Below are 27,579 nucleotides of genomic sequence, written 5' to 3'. Positions count from 1 at the left end.
GTATTCCACTGTGTGTTTATACCAGAGGGTTTTTGTTTTTTAATCCCTGGCGGTAATCCCGAGTGTGGCTCAGGGTAAATGTTAACTGTGTATTAAAGTTGATCATACCTGGAATGTCTACTAGAGAAATTAAAACGAGTGATTTCTTAAGAATTACAGGCCTACAATATAAAACAACAAATTTTATGCAAAACAATGTACCGCTTTGGGTACAAAATTACTTACATAATTATACCACCAGGGAGGTTAATCAAATCTACTGATGTGAATTTAGGCTATTTTCAGCTTCTTGCTATTATAAACTGAACAGCCACTACTTAAAACAAACAAACAAACAAACAACATTTTATTGTGAATTGGATAGAGGTTTACAGACGGAATTCATTTTCCATTGAACAATTCCTACACGTCATGCTTCATGACCATGCTTGCTGTTTCCATCATGAGAGATCATATCTCTCACCCCAGCTTCTGTTCCTTCTTCTTTCCCAACTCTTCCTGCCTTCTGCACTTTGTCCCAGGGCAGATGCTGCCACTGTATCAGCACCATCTCAGAATCAGGACACACAGAGAATTCCCGGGGCCCTGGGAACAACCTGTTCAAGATCTTTGTCTAAAGTGGCACAGGCCAAGAACAGAGGCCCTAGAGACAGTGGCAGGGAGACTCTGGGGCAGAGCCAATGAACCTGGGTGAGACTATAAGGCAAGACAAGGAAATCATGACACAAAACAACAGAGGAGCAGACTATGGGACTGTGAGATAGAGTGAAAGGGGTTTGCTGATCCACAGAGGTGAAGGCTTAGGGGCTACATGGCCAAGAGACTGAGGATTGGAGAGCGGCTTGGCTGCTGGCTGAGGAGAAGTGTTGTTGTGGTTCGATGACTGCTTACTTAAACCCACAAAATTGTGAGTTTGTCTATGAGTTCTGTGTGGTCATTGAAATGAATGTTTGAACCCAGCACAGAAGTAAGGTGATATAGGAGAAATGGTTGGGGTCTGAGTAGGTAAGGGGAATTGGAGGTGATGGCATGTCTGATGCCTGCCTTGGGGCAATAGGGAAGCCACGGGAGGTCGCATATGCCAAACCCGCCCCCCCCCCATGCAGTGTATTGCAGTGGCGAGTTCAGTTCAAGGGCACAAGGCTGACTAAAGGTCATTGTCTCAAGGGTTTTGCCAGTGTCTATCTGTTAGAGAAAACCAGCCTCTAACAATCATAGGTTTCATGGGTAAAACTGTACAGTGATGATATATAATGATTATAGTAAAGTCATAGAAGATAGGAGAGATAGGTAGGAGAGAAGATAAAATAAAGGAGTCAGACACATTTCAGAGTAGCTGCTCATATCCGGGATGGCCATGATCTCAGCAGCTAGGTCTTCGCAGAGAGAGGAAGGAGAGGGAGATGTATATTTCAAATCACAGCTTATATAACCTTAGGGGGCCATGTAAGCCCTTCCGATTATAGGCAACCACATCATAACAGGAAGGCATACATGTGACAGGAAGGGGAGGTGCTAGGGTTGTACGCACAATAGGAAGGGGGAGGTTCTGGGGGTACACATGTGACAACATGGGCGGGTCCTAGATTCAAGATGGCAGCCTAACCTTGGTCCTCCTTGAGTTGGCTTGACCTAGTCCTTTGGCTTTCTTTCAGGAATGCAATCCACTGCCCTTATCAGCAGGGAGTGAGCCCCACCTCTGGTGGGACAGACAATAGTGTCTGATTGCTCTAGGTGGCTGATACCCTCAGGGAGAATACCTTCTAAACAGCTGTCTTAGCAAGCAGCATGACAACCTGGGGAGAAACTTTTCTGTATCCCACATCTGTCTTACCAGTAAGCCTGACCTAGTCTATGCTTTTGAGTTTTGTTCAACAGCTATCTCCCATTGTCTCTAGGAGAACGGGTTCTAATGAATTCCCTTCTAATGTGATTCCTTCCAAAGTAATTGCTAGGGCACCACTTAGTACAATGTCTACAGTTGATCACATGATGCAGGAATTGGTCAATGCCCATAGTTGATCAGCTAGTTTAGGAACTGGTCAATGTCTGTAGTTGATCAGGTGGCCCTTCCTCAGTGGGTGGGGCTGTAGGAGATGTGGGTGTGTCTGGGCATCATAAGCCTAATGACTGTCTCTTTTCTGGTGGGATAACAAACAGCAACACACATAAAATAAGAAGAAACAAAAAGTGACAAATACTACTTAGGAAAGAAAAAAATAAGGAGGGATGTAGAGATTAAAGAAAGAAGAAGAAGAAATCAAGGTAGGGGGGAAAGAGAAGAGAAGAAGCATAGTTGAATTATAAATAGAAAGGATAAAGAAAAAGAAAGGAAGGCAAAAAGTGAAATTAGAAAGAAAAGAATAAATGAGGGTGAGTGAAAGGAATATGAAAACAAAGTGAACAAAATGGATGAGACAGAGAAGACCACAGGGGCAGGGTATCCACTCCAGCTGGTCTAGAAGACAGTTGGGGACATGGTGAATGGCCCTGGAAGGAGTACCTGCCAGCCTAGAGAGTAGCTGGAAAGCTTCTTCTTCCAGCTGGTATTTGACCCTCATCTTGATTGTTTCCTTTGAAGCTCAGGGCTCCAGGGGCATCATCTTGATAAGGACTGCTGACTGACATTACAAGCTGTGACACTTATATCATCTCCTCTCAACTTGTGAAGGTGTGGAGTCTAGCCTGTCGATCAGGTCATAGCCAATAATGTGGGCATGGCCTTCTTTCTCTTGAGGATTCGGGGAAATCCTGTCTTTCTCCCTGGAGGTGGGAAACACTCTCTCTCTGCTTTTTTTCCCTGCTGACAAGACACATAGAGACACACTAATGGAGTCAGAGCCCTGAAGCTGGAGGAGCCACATGGAGACCCACGTCAGTGCTGAGATGCTTCCACCACCACTGGATCCACAAGACTTTCCACCCACCGGCCTGTGATCTTCTTGTATTCGGCATCATTGCATGTCTTGCGTGAGTCTGAAGAGGAATCTATAGACTGGTATATGGTCATATGGCCTAATATCAGAGTTGTGCTGGTATGTTTTCATAACATACAATTACTCTTTGATATAAAGCTCTTTCTTATACACATACAAGTCTCCTTGGATTTTATTTCTCTAGTCTACCCAGACCAATACAAAGCCATCTGGGATTCCTTAATGACAGAGACACCATACAGCTTGCTCTCCTGTTCTCCTGGGCAGGTCTATATTCTGTGTTGAATGAACTGTCCCTCTCCACCTCAGAAAGACCAATATGATGGATTAATACAGGGGGCTGCAGCACTAGACTCAAGACAGCGAGGATGGCATCGGACTTGGCAACATTTCCTTCCAGTGTGGATATGCGACGGTGGCTCCTTAAATACCCATCTCTGTTAGAGACACAAACCTCAGCAATAGAGACCCACAGGACAGGGGTGAGATAGGGCTTCCAGGTACCCGGCAATGGTTTATCGCTTGGACAAAAAGTGATGGAAATTCACACTGGGGTGAAATGGGAGGAGCCAGAGGGGCTTGAGGATTCTGAGAGCTTGGACACCATCTGACAGGCCCTATGAAGCATTTTGGGTTCTCTCTCTCTCTCTCTCTCTCTCTCTCTCTCTCTCTCTCTCTCTCTCTCTCTCTCTCTCTCTCTCTCTCTGTCTGTCTTTCCCCTTTCTCTGGGCCAATCCTAGAAACAACCGGGCTTGAAAATCTTATTTATGAGGAGCAGCAACTGTTTCGGTCACCCAGTTTCCCTGGAATCCTTCACAGCATCTGTTCTTTCTTAAATACCCCTGCCATGGGCATTTCTGAATGGTGCAGAATCAATCACTTAGTCATGTGCCTCTTAATTTTTTTCCAGGAACTTCTCCCCAATGTTTACTCTAAATCTCTCTTACTGTTGCTGTTTGATGCTCCCCTCTTTCCCAACCCCCCTTTTATTTTTCTATCCCATTTGTCATATAGGAGAAGGGAGCAGACCCCTTGAATTGACAAATAAATTGTGATCCACCTAGCAGTGGATTACAGTTTCATGAAAAATAAACATCAGAGATTTTGCAATGTCATATAAGGTCCTACATGATCTTCACAATTCCCTCTTTCCCTCTTTTCCCTTTCCTCTGGTAGACAGATGGAAATCTTATCGGAGAACTCACCTGCTTATAGACGAATGCACCTGTCTCCCTTAGGGAGAATTTTACTTTAAGAATTTTAATAACTAGTTGTATCTACTTGGAAAGGGAGGGGAGATACTTTCTGAAGGAGCTAAACACAACAACAACATAACAAACTCACTTTCATAGAACCAATTTTCAGTTACAGCAACCTGCCAAGACCACTTCCAACCATGGCCCCTGACACAGTCAATGCATGGAGGAGGAACATTCAAAGAAGGCTCCACCAAGGAAGTCTCTTCCATGAACCCTTTGCAATTATTGGCCTGATATCATTATTTATAATTGTAGCTGCTCCCTAGTTCCCGATAATTTTGATCACTTCCCCTTTTAGGAAACAACTGATGTCAACTGAGGAATATTCCCCAGAAGTTGAGGTTACTCCCCTTCCCACGGCTTTGAAAGATCCATGTCCTGACTGCGCGTGCATAGCGTATCGTATAATAAAACTAGAAACTGGAAGCCAGAAACCCCCCTTAAGGAATGTATGTTAGATCTTGAGCAGGCTGAGCTATTGCAATCGAAACCCACGGAAATTTCAGAGGCTCGTTTGGAAGCTTTTGTGCGAGACACTAAAAAAGTTTATCATCCTCTTCCCATGGTTTTTCCCCCTCCTTATATTGGTTACCGCAAAGGGGGTGGAATATGGTATCCCCCTCCAGAAAATAACCTAAAGAGAAATAGAGTTCCTGACCCTGATTTATCTTATACAGGAGCTTGTAATGAAAACGGCATAAGAATAGTTAACAAAGAAGGTGTACAAATTCCTTTTAGTAGTCTAAGTTTTATGGAATGGTTAGCAAGAGGAGGGCCCCCCTGGTGTTTGAAGTCCACTGAAGCAAAGCTACCTATTGTGAGGCAACTCATGCCTTGGTACAGAAAGACTTTTGGGGGTTTAATTTATGGGAACTTAGTGGAAAAGAAAGAACAAGAAATGAAAGCCCTAGAGGAACAGCCTAAGAAGGAACAGAAAGAACAGCAAAAGTCTTTCAAGTAATTTTTGTGATTGATAATGAAATGCATTAATGCTTTTTTGTTTTCATAGTTAGAACAATGCGCCCTAGTTGGATGAAGTGTGCTCAGTTATTGTTAGAAGGTTTATGTCTATCACCCTTGTGGTTGAGACAGTTTTAGTTTCAAGATGTACTAATTTTTAACCAAGAATCATGATGTGATTTATGTAACTTGTCATGGTCCTGTGGCCTGAGAATTTCCTGACATATGATATCAGGCCATAAGCTTTAAGCCAAGAAAAAGAATATGTAAGTTGAAGCTTTGCATGAATAAAATTGGAACAGTCACCCACAACCTTTGAGTCGTGTGGTTTCTGTCTCCCGCTCCCTGATGCCGTGACCCACCTTGAGGGACCCCTGGACCTTGCTGCAGCTGGACTGCGGCAGCAGCCCTATAGAGGGGTTCCAAGGCTGTAAACCCTTATGATAGTAGACAGTTCCCTCTTTCTCTTGAGGAGCGGCTTAGTGGCACTGAACCGCTAGCCTTGAGGTTAGCAGTGCAAGCCCTAACTCAAATGAGAATTTACCTCAGTGCTTGGTGCTCTTCTGAGAGTCCAGAGGCGATTACCTCTTCCTCTGTTTTTTTCTGCCCATTTAAACTCTCCGTGGCCCATCTTGGGAGAATATCAGAGATAACAAGATAACAATATCACCTCTGCCATATTGTCTCCCCTGGACTGTGTGTGTGGGGGGGGGAGGGGTGCATAGGCTTCACCCCACCCAGCCATGACTGCTGCTGTCAGTGCCTAACCCAATTCTCTCCTAAGACTAGATCTGGGCTTTCTTCTGCCATGTTGTTTTTCAGCTTTCACAGTTATCGACCTCATTCATGACCCATGACCACAGTCTGGGTTTGAATCCGGGTTACTCCGCGGTGGAGCTGTGGGCTGTTCCGAAAGTTATCTTCCTCCTACTTGAAGGCTTTGCTTTCTCATCAGGAAAATACGGGCTAATCCTAGGTCTCACTTCTTGAGGATTGCATTTCATAATGCTTGGCAAATCCTGGGACATGGAGGCGTTTAGAATGGTTCTAGAATGACATACTTGCAACTGGTAGCCTATGTTGTTTCGGGAGAGGGGAGGCTAGGTCATTTGCACTTTGAAATATGTGAAAAGAGATCTTTATTCAAAAAGTTAATAAATAAAACTTAAAAAAAAACCATGGCCTGGAGTGAACAACAACAAAACTCACTGCCATCGAGTCAATTCTACTCATAATGACCCTATAGGACAGTGATAGTGACCCTATAGGAGAGAGTGATAGTGGCCCTATAGGACAGAGTCGAGCTGCCCCTATGGGATTGGCTGATGTTTTCAAACTGTTGACCTTGCGGTTATTAGCCCAATGTGCTACCCACTACACCACCAGTGTTTTTGGCATTGAGTCGATATATCACCGAGATTTCAACTTTGAATGGGTGACTTGGAGGGGCTTTTGGGAGCTTGGGTTCCCACATTTGCATGCCTGAGACTCTGAGGGCCATTTGCTCTTCCTGATGATCACGTGGACACAGCAATTTGGGGGGCAGGGTCCGGGGAACAGCAATCAAGGTTCCCAAATGGAAACCCAAGAAAAAGCTATCTGTCCTCTTGGCAAAAGGTCCCGCAGATTTCTTTGACTTGAGAGTTCCTAGAACCACATTCCTAAGATAAGCCAGGGAATGCTCTGTTCCTGGAAATACTGGTTCCTGTCAGCCAACAAATAGTTGTTGAGGATTGCCCTGCAGTGGTCACAGAAGTGATGGAGATAGATGTCTCTCAGTTGTAGGCGAGGGACACAACAAACATGTAAAATGGTCAAGAAGCTCTTTTCAGATACTTTTAAGGTGGACTAGAGCACGTCATGCCTCTTTGCTCAGAGCACTGTGGTTGGATTCCAAGTCTGAGCGCAGGAAGTGTCAAGTCTGTGCATGCCACACAAGGCCTACGATCTGCCACCCACCCCTTCCTGCCTTGGCATCCACTCCTCTTTCAATCACTTACCTGGCCTCTTGCTGTCCTTTGAAGGTACCCCCCTCCATAGGACCTGTGCCCTTGCCACTCCCTCTTCTCCGAACTCTCTTTCCAGCTATTTCCATGGACAGCTCTCTCTCCTCTTTCAAGGTTTTGCCAAATATTTTTATCTCTGTCTCAATGTCACCTGCCTTTACCGCCTCCAACTTGACTTTACTCCCATTGCCTCTAACCAGAAACTACCGTTTATACTCGAGTATCAACCAACCTGAATATCAGCCAAGGCACCTAATTTTACCACAAAAACTGCATTAAACATGGGCTGAAAAACTCAGCTTATACTCGCGTATATAGGTGTGTTTTCGTTGAATGTCATCACCTCCTAACTTTGTGTGTACTTTCCTTGCTATTTTCATTTTATTTTCTCATTGCCTCTAGTTTCTTCATTAGCACCTAAGCTACTTGAGGGCAGACTTTTACCTGCTTTATTCAATTTTCCCTAATAACTTAAAATGGCATCTAGCACACAGTAAGCACATGGTATCTATTGATTGGAGGAACCAGGGCTATGAAGAATGTGAAATAGTGGGTGTGATGGTGACAGGCTGTGTGTGAATGTGGTGGTGTATGGATACACATGACATGTGTGTGTGATTGTGTGTATAGCTGTTATGTAAATCTATCTCTGTGTGTGAGAGACTTTGCATGTGCATGTGAGTTTGTTGCATGTGTGTGTCTATGTCTTTGTATGGGCATGAGGGCTGTGAGATAGGAGTGTAGACTTCAGATGATTGCAACCAGCCAATCCCAGTGCTCCAGTCATGTGAGGGAGGGAGTCAGGGCCCACAAGCTTTCCTTGCTCCTGCCTGAACCTCCTGTTTAACCGTGGGGTAAACCAAATCCACTGCAGTCAATTGACTGTGACTCCAGGCAACTCCACATGTGACGGTGTAGAACCGCTCCAAAGGGTTTCCTTGGCCTTTCTCCCATGTTGCTGCTGGGTGGGTTTGAACTACTCACCTTCAGATTAGCAGTCAAGAGCAAACCTGGATCCTCCCCCTTTAAAAGAGTACTGGGGTTGTCCAGGAATGCCATCAAGACAGAGAGCACAGAGAACAGGGAGTCCTACACAGGAGTTTGGTTGTTTCATTCTTAAAGGATTATGGAGATTTTAAGAGGATCTTTCCCCGCTGAAAACTGCTGGTGGCTTTCTGTACCCCTAGAAGAAAGACAACACTCCTAAATCAGACTTCCCTCCAGCTCTGGTGTGGGGCTGTGGGCTTTAGAGCTGGTCCTCTTGGGCTTGCTTTCTAGGTCTGTGATAGCAGCTCGGTTAGACTGGGTTCTCTGGGTAAGCCAAGCCCATGATGCTTGTATGTGTGTCTGTACATAGAGAGGGATTTAAATCAGGCAATGGTTCACACAAGTTTGCCTTGATGACGCTAGTAGTTTATGAGTGTGGGCTGTTCTGAGAGTGCGACTGTGCATCTACCTTCCCCTCCTACCTTAAAGGTCCCTGCTGTATCCTTCATCCAGAGAGTTTGTCCACTATCTGGTTCCTTCATTTACTTCTGCTTTGCCTGTGATCCCAGCTCACCACCTGAGACTTCCTTATGGAAGGTTCCTCTGCTATCTCAAGTCGCCCCGCCCCTCCATCATCCTCGATCTTTAATTTAATCATATTCTTTCTTTCATGGCATGTCCACAGTCGTGCATTTATTTGTCTTATTATTAGATGGGTAATGCCAACATTCCCATAGTTCGAGGTGAGATCGTCCATTATGGTGATGGCCATTCTGGTGTTTGCTCATCACTGCATTTCCAGAGCCCAGTACAGAGCAGGTGCTCTATGAATATTTATTGGTGACTAAGTGAAGGTACTGCAGGCTGAGTGAAGGGATTTGAGTCTCCCCGAGTTTCATTTGCTTCTTTCCCAAAGGGCTGACCAGAGCCATTCCTTCAAGTTTCAGGGCCTTGGCTGAGGCTTCAAGTCTGTGCCCCTCCTGGCTAAGACATGACACACCAGCATTTGTATTGGTAGTGTTGGTGGTGTTGGTGTTGGTGGGTGGAGTAAGAGCTGGATGTGAGGCAGGGGGTGATATTAGGGGATTCTTTATTTGAAGTATTATTTTCTATACTAAAGTAAAAAAATTAGAAAACAAAAATAAAGAGGAAAAATCTCATTTACCTTTTTTTACTTCCTCAGTCACAGGAGAATTACAGCTAACATTGTTTTGTTTTTTATAATCTTTCCGTCATTTTTTCAGTTACAGTTTTTCCCCCTTATTTTCCAGAGCTATGGTTCACCAGGATGGATGTAGAGTTTCTATTCTGGTTTTCAAAATGAGCATAGTGTATGCCTTCCCCAAGGGACAATAATTTCCCCTGAAATATTTTAGTGGTACATAATGTTATTGAATTAATATACTACAATTTAGTTACTCATTTACCCCACCCCTTTTTCAGAGGTCTAAGCACTGCTTTGAGGTTGTGCCTCAAACCTTTCTGCATTTTTAATTCCTTCCCTGTAGTGCTTTCCAAAGATGGAATTTCTGGGCTAAAGGTATGACCATGCCCCAGGATTATATCACCAAAGGGCTTCACCAAAAAAAATCCCAACTCTTATATTTCTACTAGCAGTGCATAAGATCCCAAGAATCCAGCATTTATGGTAACCTATGGTACAGAGGGACAGCAGGGAGTCCTTATTAAATAGGGCCAGTGAGGACATGTTCAATGTGCCTCCAGAGAGAGGAGGCGCCAAGCAGTCACTAGACCAGATGTGGCCATGTACTCTGGATCAGCAATTTTCTTCTGTTTGCTTCCAGGATAATTCCGTGATTCTGGAGATCCCCAATTGGAAGCTGAAAGTCTCTGTGTCCACAGGATTGAGAGGAAGATGCTTCAAGCAGGAGACCAACCAGTGATCCCACCAATCCCTCTTGGAACTTTTAGGGGCCTCTGGGGTCTCTCTGGAGTTGCACCTCATCTTCCCCACTCTTGATTTCGCAATTTACTCCTTTGGATCTTTCCAGAAACTGTCTTTGGCAGTTCTGAGACAAAGGCCACCTAGGGACAAGCAAACAACAACCAATAAACAAATAAAATAAGCATACTCTTAAGGTGTCATTATTAGAAAGACTTTTGTCTTAAAAGAATGATTCCCCATCGGCCACTTCATGAGAGAATCTTGGTGGCACAGTGGGAATGCATTGGGCTTCTAGCCACAAGGCCAGCAGTTCAAAACCATCAGCTGCTCTGAGGGAGAAAAATGAGGCTTTCTTTTCCCTTAGTGAGTTAGAGTTTTGGAAACTCACAAGAGCAGCTCTGTCCCATCCCATAGGCTTGCCATGAGTCAGCACCGACTCTATGGCAATGAACTTGTTTTTGTTTGTTTGGGTTCAGTCACTTCATTGGGAAAACACAATGTAGGATGCTCTCCAAACAGGGAGAGCCTGGAGAACACAGTCTTTCCAAGTACAGTTCAACTACCAGTCCCCCGAATCTGGTTTACGTCACTTTTTGGTGCTTTGGGGAGGGAGGAATAGGGAAGGTTTGAAAAGCAAGTGTGTTTCACTTCCCCAGTTCCTGGGACAGGGCCTGGTGCTGAGCGCTGCTTTCCCAGCTCCTGCTGGCCAAGATCTGCTCCCAGATGCTTACCTTCCTGGGGTATTTATATGGAGCTGTCACTCTTTTCACATGTTCCTGGAGTTCCTGGATCAGTTCTTCTGGAGCACAAGAAGTGTAGCCTGGAGAAAGGACTATAAATGCCTTCACCACCTACCCAAGAGGGAAAAGAGAAGGATCAGGCCTTGCATGACAGAGCTTTCTTTTTTTTTTTTAATAAAACTATATTTATTTCAGCATAAGTAAAAATTTAGAAATTTAGTATACATATGCCTTTAATATTAAAAGGGGATTATAATTGTGATATAGTTAATGGATAGAATTTTAAGCTCACTGGTTGGCATTCAGTTACATGAAAATTTTCAACTTTCAAACTTGTTTTTCTTTCTTTTTTTTTTATTTTAACAATTTATTGGGGCTGATACAATTCTTTTCACAGTTCATACATATACATACATCAATTGTATAAAGCACATCTGTACAGTCTTTGCCCTAATCATTTTTTTCTCCTCTTTTCTTTTTTTACATTTTATTAGGGACTCAAACAACTCTTACCACAATCCATACATATACATACATCAATTGTATAAAGCACATCCATACATTCCCTGCCCCAATCATTCTCAAGGCATTTGCTCTCCACTTAAGCCCCTTGCATCAGGTCCTCTTTTTTCCCCCCCTCCCTCCCCATTCCCCCCTCCCTCATATGCCCTTGGTAATTTATACCTCGTTATTTTGTCATATCTTGCCCTATCCGGAGTCTCCCTTCCCCCCTTCTCTGCTGTCCCTCTCCCAGGGAAGAGGTCACATGTGGATCCTTGTAATCAGTTCCCCCTTTCCAACCCACTCACCCTCCACTCTCCCAGCATGGTCCCTCCCACCCTTGGTCCTGAAGGTATCATCCACCCTGGATTCCCTGTACCTCCAACCCTCATATGTACCAGTGTACAGCCTCTGTCCTATCCAGCCCTGCAAGGTAGAATTCGGATCATGGTAGTTGGGGGGAGGAAGCATCCAGGATCTGGGGGAAAGCTGTGTTCTTCATCGATACTACCTCACCCCCTAATTAACCCATCTCCTTTCCTAAACCCCTCTATGAGGGGATCTCCATTGGCCGACACTTGGGCCTTGGGTCTCCACTCTGCACTTCCCCCTTTATTTAATATGATATATATACATATATACACATACATATATACATATACACATATATACACATACATACACACACTTATATCTTTTTTTTTTTTTTTGCATGATGCCTTATATCTGGTCCCTTGGGCATCTCGTGATCGCACTGGCCGGTGTGCTTCTTCCATGTGGGCTTATTTGCTTCTGAGCTAGATGGCCGCTTGTTCACCTTCAAGCCTTTAAGACCCCAGACACTATGTCTTTTGATAGCCGGGCACCATCAGCTTTCTTCACCACATTTGCTTATGCACCCATTTGTCTTCAGCGATCCTATCATGGAGGTGTGCAGTCAATGGTATGATTTTTTGTTCTTTGATGCCTGGTAACTGATCCCTTTGGGACCACTCGATCACACAGGCTGGTGTGTTCTTCCATGTGGACTTTGTTGCTTCTGAGCTAGATGGCCGCTTGTTTATCTTCAAGCCTTTAAGACCCCAGTCACTATCTATTTTGATAGCCGGGCACCATCAGCTTTCTTCACCACATTTACTTGTTCACCCACTTTGGCTCCAGCCGTTGTGTCGGGAGAGTGAGCATCATAGAGTTCCAATTTAATAAAAGAAGGTATTCATGCATTTAGGGAGTGTTTGAGTAGAGGCCCAAGGTCCTTCCGCCACCTTAATACTTGACCTATAAATATAGACACATAGATCTATTTCCCCATCCTCCTATATATATTTGCATGTACATGTCTTTGTCTAGACCTCCATGAATGCCCTTTGAGTCCTAGCTCTTTCCTCCATCTCCCTTAACCTTCCTCCTGCCCTACTACCATGCTTCATCGCCACCTGGGCTAGAGTATACCTCTTCTCTAAGCAACCTTACCCTTGATCATTTCCCACCAGGCCTGCCACTCCCCCTTCTCTACCATTTGGGGTCCCATGTTTTTCCCTTGTCCCTGGGTTTGTTAACACCACTTCCTTACCCCCACTACCCCCCACCCCAAGTCCCCCCGGAACTGTCGATCCCGTTGTTTTTCATCCAGATAGTTCATCCAGCCTGTCCTATTCAGACAGACCTGTGGAGTCACTAACATGCACGAAAACTAGACAGAGGAACGCAAAGCAACCGTATACAACCAGACAACAAAACAACAAAAACAAACCACTGACAAAGAACAGAACAAAACAGTTCACAAGAGAAAAGCTTGTAGTTAGTTCAGGGATCGTTTGCTGGCCCTTAGGAGCGTTTTCCAGTCCAGTCTGTTGGGGCACCACGCCCTGGCCCCAAAGTCCACTTTCAGCATTCCCTGGGGACCTTGCCACTCCATTCCCTTGCTGTTCCGCTGCACTCCCCCAGTGATTTGCCTCGGTGTGGTGGGATCAGGTCAGGTGCAGTTCCCACACTGTGTCTCCGGTGCTGTCCCCTGTATCGCCATTAGTCACCGAGGGGCATCATGTCTCATAGTAGGGCCAGCCATGTTGTTCTCTCTGTGGACTGGCTGCTCTACTCAGGAACATCATCATCACGGCCTGGTGGGCCAGGCTGTGCTCCACTCTCTCTTCCTGCCCCTTCATCTGCTCCCGTGTGCTCTGATCAAATATGTCCATCTTCCATAGCTGCAGAGTCAATGTCGTCCTTTGGAACAAATTCTTTTCGGGGGAGGGGCAGGAATCCACTTAATTTATGGTGCTGGGGCCAGCCTCCCAGACCTCTCCACCGGTTCCCTCCTCCACGCCGGGATATTGCATTCACACCTTGTGACACTGGGTTGAAGTCTGGTCCCACTTTCCCTGTGGAGATATAAACCATACCCTCCCCTTGGGTGGATTAATGCCCCATTTCTGTCATGCTGATTGTACTTATCTCAGGGGATTCATGTTGTACCTGTCCCTTTGGGTCTGGTTTACCTCGCTTAACATAATTCCTTCCAGCTCTTCCCATGAAATAACGTGTTTCATGTGCTCATCGGTGCTTTTCAGTGCTGCATAATACTCCATTGTGTGTATGTGCCAAAGTTTGCTAATCCACTCGTCTATCGATGGAAACTTAGGCTGTTTCCAAGTCTTTGCTATTGTGAATTGTGCCGCAATAAACATTGGAGCGCATATGACTGGTCGTGTTTTATTTGCTGCTTCAACCGGGTATATGCCCAGTAGAGGGATGGCTGGGTCGTAAGGTAGATCAATTTCCATTTTCTTTAGGTATCGCCAGATTGCTTTCCACAGTGTCTGTACAAATCTGCACGACCACCAGCAGTGGAGGAGGGTTCCTACTTCACCACAGCCCCTCCAACACTTGTTGCTCTCTGATTTACTGATCTGGGCTAGCCTCAGGGGTGTTAGGTGGTATCTCATGGTTGTTTTGATTTGCATTTCTCTTATGGCAAGGGACTTCGAGCACTTTCTCATATATTTATTGGCCATATTGATCTCCTCTCTAGTGAAAGTTCTTCTCATTTCTTTTGCCCACTTCCTTAGGGGGTTAACTGTTTTCCTCTTTTTGCAGGTCATGATGGTGTTGTAGATTTTAGTAATGAGCCCTTTGTCTGACGTGTCATTACTAAAAATCTTCTCCCAGTCTGTGGGTTGCCTTGTCACCCTCTTGGCAAAGTCTTTCGAGGTGCACAGGTGTTTTATTCTTATTAGATCCCATTTGTCGATTTCCAGATCACCTGTGTGTGTCCCCTTCCCTGTTGCAGTGAGCCTATGTGCTCCCTGGGCCAGTGCTCTGAGATTAGTCCCGATTCCCTCCTTAATGGTCCTGATGGTTTGGGGTTTGACTTCTAGATCTGTGATCCACCTTGAGTGTATTCTTGTGCATGGGGTGAGGTAGACGTCTTGTTTCAACTTTCTACATGTGGATATCCATTGTTTCCAGCACCACTTATTAAAGAGGGCATCTGCTTCCCACTTGACGTTTTTGGGACCCTTGTCGAAGATCAGTTGTCTATATGCTGATGATTTTACTCCTGGGCTTTCTATTCTTTTCCACTGGTCTGAGTGTCTATCATTGTGCCAGTACCATGCTGTTTTGACCACTGTAGCTGCGTAGTAGGCATTAAAATCAGGTAGGGCGAGTCCTCCAATTGTGTCCTTCTTCTTGAGGAGTTCTCTGCTAATTCTGGGTTTCTTCCCTCTCCATATGAAGTTGGTGGTCAGTTTTTCCAATTCTTTGAAGAAGGTTGATGGTAATTGGATTGGTATAGCATTGAACTTGTAGAGTGCTTTAGGAAGAACTGTCATCTTTACTATGTTCAGCCTACCTAACCATGAGCAGGGGAGCTTCATCCATTTGTGAAGGTCACTTTTGGTTTCCTGTAATAGGGTTTTATAATTATGCTTATAAAGGTCTTTAGTATTTTTTGTTAAGTATATTCCTAGGTATTTCAGTTTGTTCTTGGCTACTGTGAAGGGTACTTCCCTCTTAATCGCCTCTTCCATGGCCCTGTCCGATGTGTATAGAAACCCTACCGACTTCTGTTTATTGATCTTGTATCCTGCTACTCTTCCGTATTCCTCTATTGCTGTAAGTATTCCAACTGTGGAGTTTTGGGGGTCTTCAATGTATAGGATCATGTCATCTGCAAATAACAATAGTTTCACCTCCTCCTCTCCCAACTGGATCCCTTTGATGTCCTTCCGCTGTCTTATGTTGTTAGCCAGAACCTCCAAAACGATATTGAATAGAAGAGGGGACAGGGGGCATCCTTGTCTTGTACCCTTTTTCAGTGGTATTGTTCTTGTCTTTTCTCCATTGACTATGATGTTGGCTGTTGGTCTTTCATAGATAGCTTGTATGAGCTTGAGGAACTTACCTTCCAATCCTATCTTCATGAGTGTTTTGATTAGGAATGGATGCTGGATGTTGTCAAATGCTTTTTCTGCATCTATGGATATTATCATATGGTTTTTATCCTTTTTCTTCTCGATGTGGTGTATGATATTGATGGATTTTCGGATGTTAAACCATCCCTGCATCGCTGGGATGAATCCTACTTGGTCGTGGTGAATGATATGTTTGATGTTCCTTTGTATTCTATTGGCCAATATTTTGTTAAGGATTTTTGCATCTATGTTCATTAGAGATATTGGTCTATAATTCTCTACACCTGTGGGGTCTTTTCCCTGTTTGGGTATCAAAGTAATGCTGGCTTCGTAAAATGAGTTTGGGAGCTTGCCGTTCTTTTCTATGTTATGGAATACTTTGTGGAGGATCGGTGTCAGCTCTTCCCTGAATGTTTGGTAAAATTCTGCTGTGTAGCCATCTGGCCCTGGGGCCTTTTTCCTTGGTAGGTTTTTGATGACACTCTCTATTTCTTCCTTCGCTATGGGTTTGTTGAGGTTCTTGATCTCTGTCTCAGATAATCTAGGGATAGATTGTTTTTCTAAATATTTATCCATGTCTTCCAGGTTTCTGAATTCATTAGAATACAAACCTTCATAGTACTTTGTGATTATCCTTTTTATCTCATTGGGGTCTGTTGTTGTTGCCCCCGATTCATCCCTCATCCTGGCTATTGATGATTGCTCCTTTCTATCTTTGGTAAGCTTTGCCAGGGGAGTGTCAATTTTATTAATTCGTTCATAAAACCAGCTTCTAGTTGCGTTAATCCTTTGCATTGTTCTTTTGTCTTCCCACTGGTTTAACTCCGCCCTGATTTTTATTATTTCTTTTCTCTTGCTATTGGAGGGGTAGTTCTGTTGACTCTGTTCTAGTTGTTGGAGGTTTTGTGTTAACATATCTGTCATACGCCTTTCTTCTTTTTTCATGTATGCATTCAGTGATATCAAGCTACCTCTGATAACTGCCTTTGCAGTGTCCCATAAGTTTTGATATGTTGTATGCTCGTTCTCATTAGTTTCTAGAAATTTCCTGATATCCTCTCTGATCTGGACCTTAACCCATTCATGTCGCAGGAGATCGTTGTTTATTCTCCAATTGGTGGCCCTTGCTTTTCTGGGTGCCCTCCTATTAATCTCCAGCTTTATGGCATGGTGGTCTGAGAAAGACGTCTGGATATTATCTATGTGTTTGAATTTACTCAGGCTGGCCTTGTGCCCCAGCATGTGATCTATTCTTGAGAAAGATCCGTGTGGATTGGAGAAAAATGTGAAACCTTTTGCTTTTGGATGAAAGGCTCTATAGATGTCTATCAGGCCCTGTTGCCTAATTACATTGTTTAGCTCTCTGGCCTCTTTGCTGAGCTTCTTTCCCTGTGACCTGTCTTTCTCTGATAGTGGAGTGTTGAAGTCCCCCACTATTATTGTTGTTTCCGTGATTTCTTCTGTCATTTTTTTAATAGTTTGTTTGACGAAATTTGCCGCACCATTATTAGGTGCGTAAATATTCAGTATGCTTAGTGCTTCCTGGTTTACTGAGCCTTTGAGCATTATGTAATGTCCCTCTTTGTCTCTTTTTATGTTTTGGATCTTGAGATCCATTTTGTCGGAGATTAAGATAGCCACTCCTGCCTTCTTGGAGTTACCATTTGCTTGGTAAACTTTCTGCCAGCCCTTTATTCTCAGCATATGCTTGTCTGCTTGCTTAAGGTGTGTCTCTTGCAGGCAGCAGATTGATGGGTTATGTTTTCTAATCCAATCCTCCAGCCTCTTTCTTTTAACATATGAATTGAGCCCATTTGTATTCAGAGTGATTATTACAATCTCTGGCTTCATGGTTGCCATATTCTGTTTTGGGTCTTTGCCTATCTTCCTTCATATCAGTGTACTGCGTTTGAGTGGAGGGTTTCTATCCTGTCCTCTTTTCCATCTGGGACCGTGTTGTCCTGGTACGTGTTGCTGGCATGTTGGCTTCTAGATGGAGATGGGCTATATGGTGGTCTCCTGGTGGTTCTAGTTGGAGCTTGATCTTCTGGCCATAGTGAGTCAGCCAGTATGTTCTGCAGGGTCGGGTGACTTGCAGTATATTTTTTGAGTTCTTCCTTGTCCTGGAAGACCCTTATCTTACCCTCTATCTTAATGGATAACTTGGCAGGGTATAGGATTCTGGGGGAGGCATTTTTATCTTTCAGTTTTTGGAAGATGTTGCTCCATTCTCTCCTCCTCTTCATGGTTTCTGCTGAAAAGTCTGAGCATATTCTTACCTGCGCTCCTTTGTATGTGACTGTCTTCCTTTCTCTTGATGCTCGTAGAATTTTCTCTTTTTCCTCTAAGTTGGATAATTTTACAATTATATGTCTTGGCGTGTTCTTCTTGGTGTTTAGCTTAGCCGGCGTCCTCTCTGCTTCCTGTATGAGAGTCGGATTCTCCTTTGTTAGGTTGGGGAAATTTTCTTCCAGGAATTCCTTTGCTATCTTGGCGGTCGATTTGTGTGTTATGTTGTGTTCCGGTAGACCGATTATTCGAATATTATTCCTCTTCATAGCATCTGTCATTGATCTCAGGCTGTCTTCTGTTTCTTTAATTTTCCTATCTGATTGTTTTTCTCGCTTGCTTCGTTTGGTTTGAGCGTCCTCGAGTTCACTGATACGGTTCTCAGCCTCCTCAAGCCTAGATATAGCTTCTGTGACCTTTTGTGTGGCCTCTGCTACCTCCTCTGTTAGTTTCTGCAGTTCCTTTTGGTGGATAGTATTCATCCACTCTATTGTGGACTTCATCCCCTCTATTGTGCATTTCATCCCTTCTATCGTTGCATCCTTATTTTGGTTTGCTTCTCTTAGCTCCTGTATTACTGCAAGCAGAGTTCTGAAGATTTCCTTTTGTGGCTGATCTATATCTGTTTCTTCTATGAGTGACGTTAGGTCTGTTAAAGTGCCTCGTTTCTCTGATTTTTTTGTTGGGAGTGATGTGGTCTGTTGATTTTTCCTTGATCCTTTAATAGGCCCCATGCTTCTGGGAGACAGGAGTAACCTTATTGTGTGGAGGCTCAGGCCACTGTGCCGTCTCCTGGGGTGGCTGGGGCGGGCTGCGGCAGGCTTAGGGCTGGCACTGGGGACCCAACAGGGCCCCAGGTGGTGAGAGCTGGCTGGAGCTCACTGACGGCTCCTCAGGAACTGCAAAGCTGAGACCCAGGCTCCACTGCAGGTGGAATGTTTGATCTGCCCGGGCTGTGAGTGGGCGCGGGGAGGCCCCTCGGACAGCTGTGCAGACAGCTGCGCAACACTGAAGGGAACAATGGTGTTCGCTCTCTGCCCTGCTCTGAGCTCAGAACCCCGTGGACCGTAGTGGCTTGGCGTGAAACCGCAGGGGGCAATGGCACCCTTCCTCCGCTCAGGCTCAGAGTCACCGCCGCCGGGGTCCCCGCAGCACTCTGGGGAGGGCACCTACTCTTGTGCCTTGCGCAGGGAGGGGCCCTTGGTGGGCAGACTCAGCAGCGCGGGGCGCGGCGCTCCGCGGAAGCTCAGGGTCCGGGACAGGCGCGGGTTGGGCTATGGCTCCTGTTGGTGGGAAGTGCTCAGCGCAGGGTCCCCGCCAGGAGTGGAGCTGGCGCTAGGCTGCCAGGGGCTGGCGGGGGCGGGCGGGGGTGGGAGGCCGGCGCACGGAGGGCAGGTGGAGAGGTCCGCGGCAGCGGTGCGGGTGGATGGTCCCCCGTGGGGGTCGCCAGACAACCCGCGGGTCCGCTCCTCTGAGCTTGGATGAATGGAGGGAGGGACGTGGGCCCGAGGGCAGATCGCTGCCCTGCGGGGAGAGGGGAACTGCGGGAGAGGAAAGCTTCTCTCCCAGTGGGGATCTGCGAGTGGGGAGTGGGCCGCTGGAGTAGGGGAGCGTGACCTGCTGTGCCTGTCTAGGCAGGGCAGGCAAGCGGCTCTGGGCTGGCGTCCGGTTTGGGGATGGAGCCTAGGCCGGTCGCCAGTGAGCTCACGGCAGCTTAGTGGCCGGAGATGTCCCACTAGTCCGGTCCTCTTTCACCTAGACCCCTGCTCAGGACAAATACGTGGGGTAGGACTGGGGTGCTGTCCCAGGGGGATATTTCACTCACCAGACTCTTACAATTCAGCTACCTGGTCGCCAATCCCGCTTTGTTTGGAGGAGCTCTCAGAGTATGCCGGTGTCCCTGTCGGCCATCTTCCGCTACCCCAGAGCTTTCTATCTTAAGCTCACAGTGAGAGTAAGAGCTGGTGCTTACTAGCCAAACATAAAAGTTCTACCAGGTCTTCGGGCCCAGCCCATGAAACGGACAGCACCGGTTCTATTTTTTCTTGCATGCCTTTCCAGGATCCATAATTGAGAGTGTTGACTTGGTAGAATGATATCAGGTTCTTCACAAAACAAGTCCCCACACCTGAAACGGCATCACAGAGAGCCAACCTGCTTCTCTAAAAAGGCAACTATTTTGGAGAGAGGAGCCTCACAAACACCAGAGGCTCTAATTCATTCAGATTTTCCTGATGAGGAAGGTTGATAGATGTGGATTGAGACTATCAGGATTGGGGCGGGGGGGCGGGGGGTGTGTGGAATAAAACCTCAAACGACTTGCAAAGGGAAATGGGTCTTTAGGTACTGCGTGTATTCACAGTTAATAAACATTAATTGGTAACATTGCTGCTCTAGACACTTGGAGGAACACTGTATTTTCTTTTTTTTTTTGCGTGGCAAAAATAATTTAATGGACAAAGGGGGGCATTGTTTGTTGACAAAAAGGGTATCACTCCTTGAGGGTTTATCCACGTGAACAATTTAAACTAAATACCAACATCTAAACATACAAACAAAGCACTTTCAGAAATACAGACATAAATGGAAAGAACCCCATTTTGGGGAGATATGCGTCTCCCAGGCTGTGATAGAATAGACAATGCATAAATTAAGGCACTAAAGAATTAGCTTAGCCTGAGTAAAATGCTGCATTAATGCATGTCTATCAGCGATTGTGCCATGCAGTTATTATATATTTTTCAAGTTTCCATCAAATATTTGCAAAATAGTGAGTTATGATCACCCACAAAAGAAATCTCTATCATCTTTAATATATTGAACCAGAAACTGATAAGGCAGTCTTAGCTCTTATGACTGAAATGACTTGCAAAGTCAGGAAGACATCAATCCTTGAAGTGACTTTTGAATTAAAAGTTACATAAGAATGACCAGATTGACCTCAGAATTCCTTTGAGCCCTCGGTACAAGGTCAGGTAGCAAGAGATGCCTGAGACGCGTGTGGAAAGGGAAGATACAGGAGAACCAATTTGATGAGATTTTCCATTTTGGAAAACCTTGCTGTCTCTCATTAGGCTTTTGCAAGTGACTCAAGCATCTCACAGCATGGGCGCTTTGTTCCCATCTGCCTGCAGAGACTGTATTCCTGTCTGCTTTTAATTTGTAGGATGGCAAGTGGGTCCTTGGCCAACCAGACCCAGATATTCAACTGATACTTAGAGACCTGTCTAGGAGGCTTTCTGTGACCCCCCAGGAAAGAATGGGGTCTGCTCCTAATCACTCGGCCACCCCAGGGTGCTCAAAGGAGGATTGTTTTAGAAATCCACCCTCAAGCCTCTCTTCTGAAACTCAGAATCTCCACCCCCTTGGCTTGCACCACCCATGGACAACACAGACAGACTTTCTCTTTGTCTTTGGAGGAGCAGAATATATTGTTTAGAAAAACGAAATAGAGCAATGATTCCTCGCCTGGGTCCGCTCCCTGCCAAGGATGGAGAAGAATCTCAAGGTCAATCTCTGATGGATTTCTCATAAGAATGGAGCTGTCCAAAAGACTACTTGGACTCTGGCAACCCATTGCAGCGTACAACTTTGTGAACAATGTCCTCTATAATTGTCTAAACCTCTGAAAGGTGGCCAGACATCTGGGTTTTAGAAAGAGCTTTCTGTTACACGACTAGCACCACCAATCGTTCTACGTGTGAGGCGCCGTTCCAAGCACTCTGTGCAGATTCAGCGTGGAGCCCCTTGTCAAGACTTCAGTTACTTTGTGACCTGCAGAACGAGGCAGGCTTTCCCAGCGGCGATTTCATCAGCACACCAATGGGACTCTCGCCACCCTCCTTCTACAACAGTGGCCTTCAACTTCAGCAGGCATCAGGATCACTTGGCAGCGGTGGGTGCGTGGTGGAGGGGAGGTTCTGGTTAAAATGCAGTCCTGAGAGGCAGCCCCGGTCACTCTGATGTAGAAAGCCTGACTGGAGGTCTAGGAACCTGCATTTTAAGTCACAACCCAAGATGATGCAGCTGTAGGTAATCTTTGGGTCATATTTTGCGAATCACACCTGTGGTCATGCTGGTTCTGTGGCTACAGTGTGTTGGGGGCCACCTTGTTAAAGGTTCATCATGGTGAATTGACAACCACTAAAAGTACACTACCTTTCGGTTGGATCTTACCATTCTATCTATTTTTCTGGCTCCCACAGGAAGGAATTTGCATTTCTCCTGCGAAAGGTCAGCTTAGTACACTTGGCCCATCTTTCTAGTAGGTCAAGATCACGTTGGATGTGTATTCTGTGTTCGCTTGAGTTGGCGTTACTCTCACCCCAGGTTAGAACCTCCAGAAGCCATGACTGGTAAATCCCCTGCATCCTCTTTCATTGGACGGGTGGATGGCAAGCCTGCGCATGCCATCAAGATCTCCAGCCCAATAGTTAATCTTTTCTGAATCCAACTCAGGATCTACCGAGCACCAAAGTTTCGGTATCTTCCAGTTGTCTCCTTCTCAAGAGTATTTGCATCTCCAAAGACAGGAGGATGATATTTAGCTAAAAAGACTGCGTGTCTGATGGCACTGTCTTAGTGACCTGTGAATGAGAAATGGCCTCTTGGGGTATCTGTACCTTCCTCTTGTTAATGGGCAGAGAACCAGGAGGCCGTGCTCTTGGCTGGATTGGTTCATTACCTCCCCTCTGATGGGGTCAGGACTGCTGACCACAGCAGACTCCAGGACAGCTGGGTGCTCAGCAAGGGCACTTTCTACGTCAACTGGTCCAATTCTGTAGCTGGAAGGAAAAACAAAACCAAATATAATTTTAGTGCTCTTCCCTCCCCAAGCTCCTGTGATACTTCAAAGGGGGTGGGAAGTGGGGCGGGAGGGGGGACAGCTTGACCCAGAGGAATTGATCACGTCGTCATTTCTTCCCATGAACCAAAAGTAGCCATCCTTGTCCATGTGGGCTCTGTCCCCTGTGATGTAAAAGCTCCCCCGTTCTGATGCAGCTGTCTTCTTGGGATTGTTCTGAAAGGCAAAGAGATCCCAAGACAGGTCATCCGAGCAAAGCCATCTAGGTCACAACTGCCCAAGCAGACCCATGTCAGAGGCTGAAGCCCCCTCTCCAGGAAGTCCAGCAGGTCCCAAAGCTCCAGCTGCCCAGGATTCCTGCGGACAGGGAACACGAGTGGCCAGGTGGTTTTATTTGTTTCTTTTCTGTAAATTGGAAATAAGTCCATGGGAAATTATTAAGGAAGCCACTCACTGCCACCTCTCCAGAGGGTCTTAAGAAGCATAGTTAAATAGCATAACTATAGTCTAAAAGTGGGCCCAGGACATTTGGTCTTGTTTTTCAGTCAAAGGGATACATGGAGATTATTGTCTGAAATCACTAAAGGTTGCTAAAGGAAGGAAGGGAGGGGAGAGCTCAAAAGTCCATTGTCATGAGGAGAGAAGAAGAAAAATGATCAAACTCTGATGTCTAAAGTTTTAAAGAAAAAGTTACTACTCGCTAAAAATAAACCAACATTGATACCCATGGAAAGGGCTTCAAAAAATGTGTGGCTAAGTGGAATGAAATAATAGAATTTTCCCACAAATCTTTTTGATGCTCCCTTGTACAACACCGGTTAAAGAAGTCAGATACATATAAATGAATGCCTTTTAATTCCATTTATATGAAGTGTTTTTTAAAGGCAAAAATAATTGAATGTCACAATAAGTGATTTTGTAGTTGCCTAGCACTGAATGTTGTGTGGTTTGACGGCAAAGGTGCACAAAGGTTCTTACTGGTATGATGAACATGCTGTAGACTTGATTGTGGTGATGGTTACAAAGATATATTGTATATTGTCAAAAGTCATTGAATTCTACATGGAAAATAGGTACTTTTGTCACATGTAAATTATACCTCAAATAGAAAATGAAGTTTGAGAAAAGATTTAAAAAAATCTAAATGTAAATACCTAAGAATAATGGAGCCCTGGCTGGCTGGAGCCCTTAATGGTGTAATGGGTAACGTGCATTTGGTACATCCACTCTGGGCTGCTAACTTTAAGGTCAGCAGTTCAAAACCACCAGCTGTTCCACAGGAGAAAGATGAGGCTTTCACTTTCAGTTCCCCCCAACTATCATGATCCCAATTGTACCTTACAAATCCAGCTAGACCAGAGGATGTATACTGGTACAGATAAGAACTGGAAACACAGGGAATCCAGGACAGATGAACCTCTCAGGACCAGTGGTGAGAGTGGCAATACTGGGAGGGTGGAGTGAAGGTGGGGTAGAAAGGGGGAATGGATTACAAGGATCTACATATAACCTCCTCTTTGGGGGACGGACAACAGAAAAGTGGGTGAAGTGAGATGTCGGACAGTGTAAGATATGACAAAATAATAATAACTTATAAATTATCGAGGGTTCATGAGGGAAGAGGGGACGGGAGGGGAAAAGTGAGGAGCTGAAACCAAGGGCTCAAGTAGAAAGCAAATGTTTTGAGAATGATGATGGCAACAAACGTACAAATGGATGTATGTATGGATTGTGATGAGAGTTGTATGAGCCCCAAAAAAATTATTGAAAAAAAAAAAAGAGTATCAGAAACCCACAGGTGCAGTTCCAGAATGGACTCAATGACAGTCTTTTTTTTTTTTTAAGAAGAAGAAATAAAATATAAAATTTGTAAACCACGTGTGGCAGTTACATAATCTGGTGTCAACTTGTGAAGGGGTGGAGTTTAGCCTGTCAATCAGGTCACAGCTTGATGGCCTCATTTGGAGACACTAAGGAGATAAATAGCTCGCTGGAGGCAGGACACATGCTCACTCCCTGGGAGACTTTCTTGCTAACAAGACACATGGAGCTATACTAGAGCCCTGGAGCTGGAGGAGCCATGTGGAGACACACGCCAGTGCTGAGATGCTTACACCACCACTGGATCCACAAGACTTTCCACGCACTGGCCTGTGATCTTCCTGCATTTGACATCATTGCATTGAGTCTGAAGAGGAATTTATAGATTGGTATCAGACATATGAGCTAATATCAGACTTATGTACTTGATCTGGACTGGGCTGGGATGTTTTCTCAATATTCAATTGCTCTTGTATATAAAGTTCTTCCTTATGCACATATCTCTATGAATTTGCTTCTCTAGTTAACCCAGACTAACATACCATGTGTACAGAAAACATGAAACTCTACAGAAGAACGTTAAAGAAGATACACATCAATGGAAAGATAGGAAGACTTAACATTATAAATATGTCAATTTCCCCAAAATTGATTGAACGCGACCTCATTAAAATGCAATAAGACATTGTACTGGAACTTGAGAGGTCGATTCTAAAATGTAGTCGGAGGCACAAAGAGCCACAAGCAGGTTTAAAAAAAAACAAAAACAAAACACGTGTAAAGAAGTTGAGTAAGGAGAAAGTTGCCCTAGTCGGTACCAAGACTTACTACAATGCTGTTGTGAATAAAGGAAGACTATAGTTTAGAGGAATAGACAAACAATGCATGCGTAAACTTTCTCTGAAGTGTTGGAAAGCAGAGAAGTTACTATGAAGACAAAGGTGCACTTGACCCAATGAAGTTGGAGGCCTTCCTTGTTTTCACTGCCCCTTTGTTTCATGCAGAAAGATGTTCTTCTCCAGGGACTGGTCTCTTCTGACAACATGTCCAAAGTAGGTAAGTTGAAATCTTGCCTATCTTTGTCTCTAAGGAGCCTCTGGCTATATTTTTTTCCAGGGCAGATTTATTTGTCCTATCACCAACTTTCCTTGGTACTTTCAATATTCTTTGCCACCCCCATTATGCAAATGCATCGATTGTTCTTTGGTCTCCTTATTCAATGTTCAGCTTTCACATGCATATGAGACAATGAAAACTGCCATGGCTTGGGTGAAGACCGCCTTCATCCTCAGGGCAGCACCCTTGCTTTTCAACATTCTAAAGAGGGCTTGTACAGCAGATTATCCCAATGCAATGCATCTTTCCATCTCTAGAATTCTGTTTCCATGAGCACTGATTGTAGGTCCAAGCAAGACAAAACTCTTGACAACTTCAACCTTTTCTCCGTTTATCACGAGGTTACCATATTGGGTCAGCTGTGAGGCTTTTGGTCTTTTTCAAATTGACTTGTAATTCACACCGAAGGTTATAATCCTTGACCTTCATCACCAAGTGCCTCAAGTCCTCTTCACTTTAAGCAAGCAGGGCTGTGTCATCTGCATGTTGCAGGTTGTTAATAAGCCTTCCTCCAGTCCTGATGCTGCATTCTTCTTCATGTAATCCAGCTCCTCTGATTATTTGATGACCCAAGCCATGGTATTTTCCATTGTCTCATATGCATGTGAAAATTGGACATTGAATAAGGAAGATCGAAGAAGAATTAATGCATTTGAATTGCTCTACTGGCAAAGAATATGGACAGTCCCACGGACTGCTAAAAGGACAGACATCTGTTTTGGAAGAAGTACAGTCAGAGTGCTCCTGAACAGCAAGGATAGCTTTCCTTCATCTTCTATACTTTAAACATATTGTCAGGAGAGTCCAGTCCCTGGAGGAGGACATCATGCTTGGTAAAGTGGAGGGGTAAATGAAAAGGGGAAGGTCCTCAATGCGATAGATTGACACCGTGGCTGTAGCAATTGGTTCAGACATGGGAACAATTGCAAATGGCACTGGTATGGGAAAATGCTCTTTCTGTTGTGCCTAGGCTCTTTATGAGTCACCACTGACTCAAAGGCATCTAACAATTCTTTATAGGCATAGATAGCTTCATCTTTCTCCTGCAGAGGAGCTGGTGGTTTTGAACTGCTGACCTTGTGGATAACCACCCAAAGTGTAACCTCCTATGCCACCAGGGATGCCAATCACAAAACAACAACAACAACAACAAAAACTAGTTGCTAAGTTGATTCTAAATCATGGCAACCCTGTGTGCTACAGAGAAAACTATGTTTTTTTTAATATATATACTCTTTATGGAAGCAAACCACTAAGCCTTTCTTCCATGGCACTGGTCGTGAGTTTGAACCAGCCACCTTTAGGTTAGTAGATGACGATACACCGTTTCCCCCCCCCCCATCCAGGGACCTTCTCAGAAACATTTTATTTTAAACTTGACATCTTGCAAGTACTAGTTGTGTGCCATTGGGTAAGCCACTTTGCCTGTCTAGCTCCCTTTTCTCTATCAGTAAAAGTACCACCTTATGCGGTTATTGTAAGGGTTAAAGAAATAGATGCTAATAAAGTGTGGCATGCAATGTGTGTCACACAGCAATTCCTCCACAAATGGCCATTCTCTGCCTCTTACCAAATAGCATCTGAAGAAACAGAAGGGCCGGGTGGGTCTGATGCGAACACCAACATTCCCCTCTTCTCCCTGAGGCAGGATGTTGCCCTGGTCATCTACAATCTGGCAGAGAGGAGACAGGTGTCTGGAGGCTGCACAGCCAGGCAACCTCACCAGCTGAGCCCAGTGTTGTTAACCCAAGTGTGGCAGTTACATAATCTGATGTCAATTTGAGACTTGAGAGGGAAGGGGTGGAGTTTGGCCTGTCAATCAGGTTGCAGCTTGATGAC

At 44.9% G+C, this 27,579-nt stretch overlaps 1 protein-coding gene across 1 annotated transcript in view; it reads right to left on the bottom strand.

Moving 5' to 3' along the window:
* Nucleotides 1–10,110: 10,110 nt before the first annotated feature.
* The window catches only part of ACSM5 (acyl-CoA synthetase medium chain family member 5), a 39,026-nt gene continuing 21,557 nt past the window's right edge, over nucleotides 10,111–27,579 (bottom strand). Inside the window, exons 9-13 of the mRNA XM_075528358.1 lie at nucleotides 27,311–27,412; nucleotides 22,892–23,019; nucleotides 22,684–22,783; nucleotides 10,786–10,905; nucleotides 10,111–10,194 (exon numbers count right to left, since the gene is read on the bottom strand). Coding sequence (XP_075384473.1) covers nucleotides 10,111–10,194; nucleotides 10,786–10,905; nucleotides 22,684–22,783; nucleotides 22,892–23,019; nucleotides 27,311–27,412 — 534 coding nt within the window. The remainder of the gene's footprint in view (nucleotides 10,195–10,785; nucleotides 10,906–22,683; nucleotides 22,784–22,891; nucleotides 23,020–27,310; nucleotides 27,413–27,579) is intronic.

Source organism: Tenrec ecaudatus, chromosome 12, assembly GCF_050624435.1.
Source record: "Tenrec ecaudatus isolate mTenEca1 chromosome 12, mTenEca1.hap1, whole genome shotgun sequence".
NCBI lineage: Eukaryota > Metazoa > Chordata > Mammalia > Afrosoricida > Tenrecidae > Tenrec > Tenrec ecaudatus.
The sequence above is the reverse complement of the archived record's forward strand: the minus strand, read 5'-3'. Positions and strand labels throughout refer to the sequence as shown.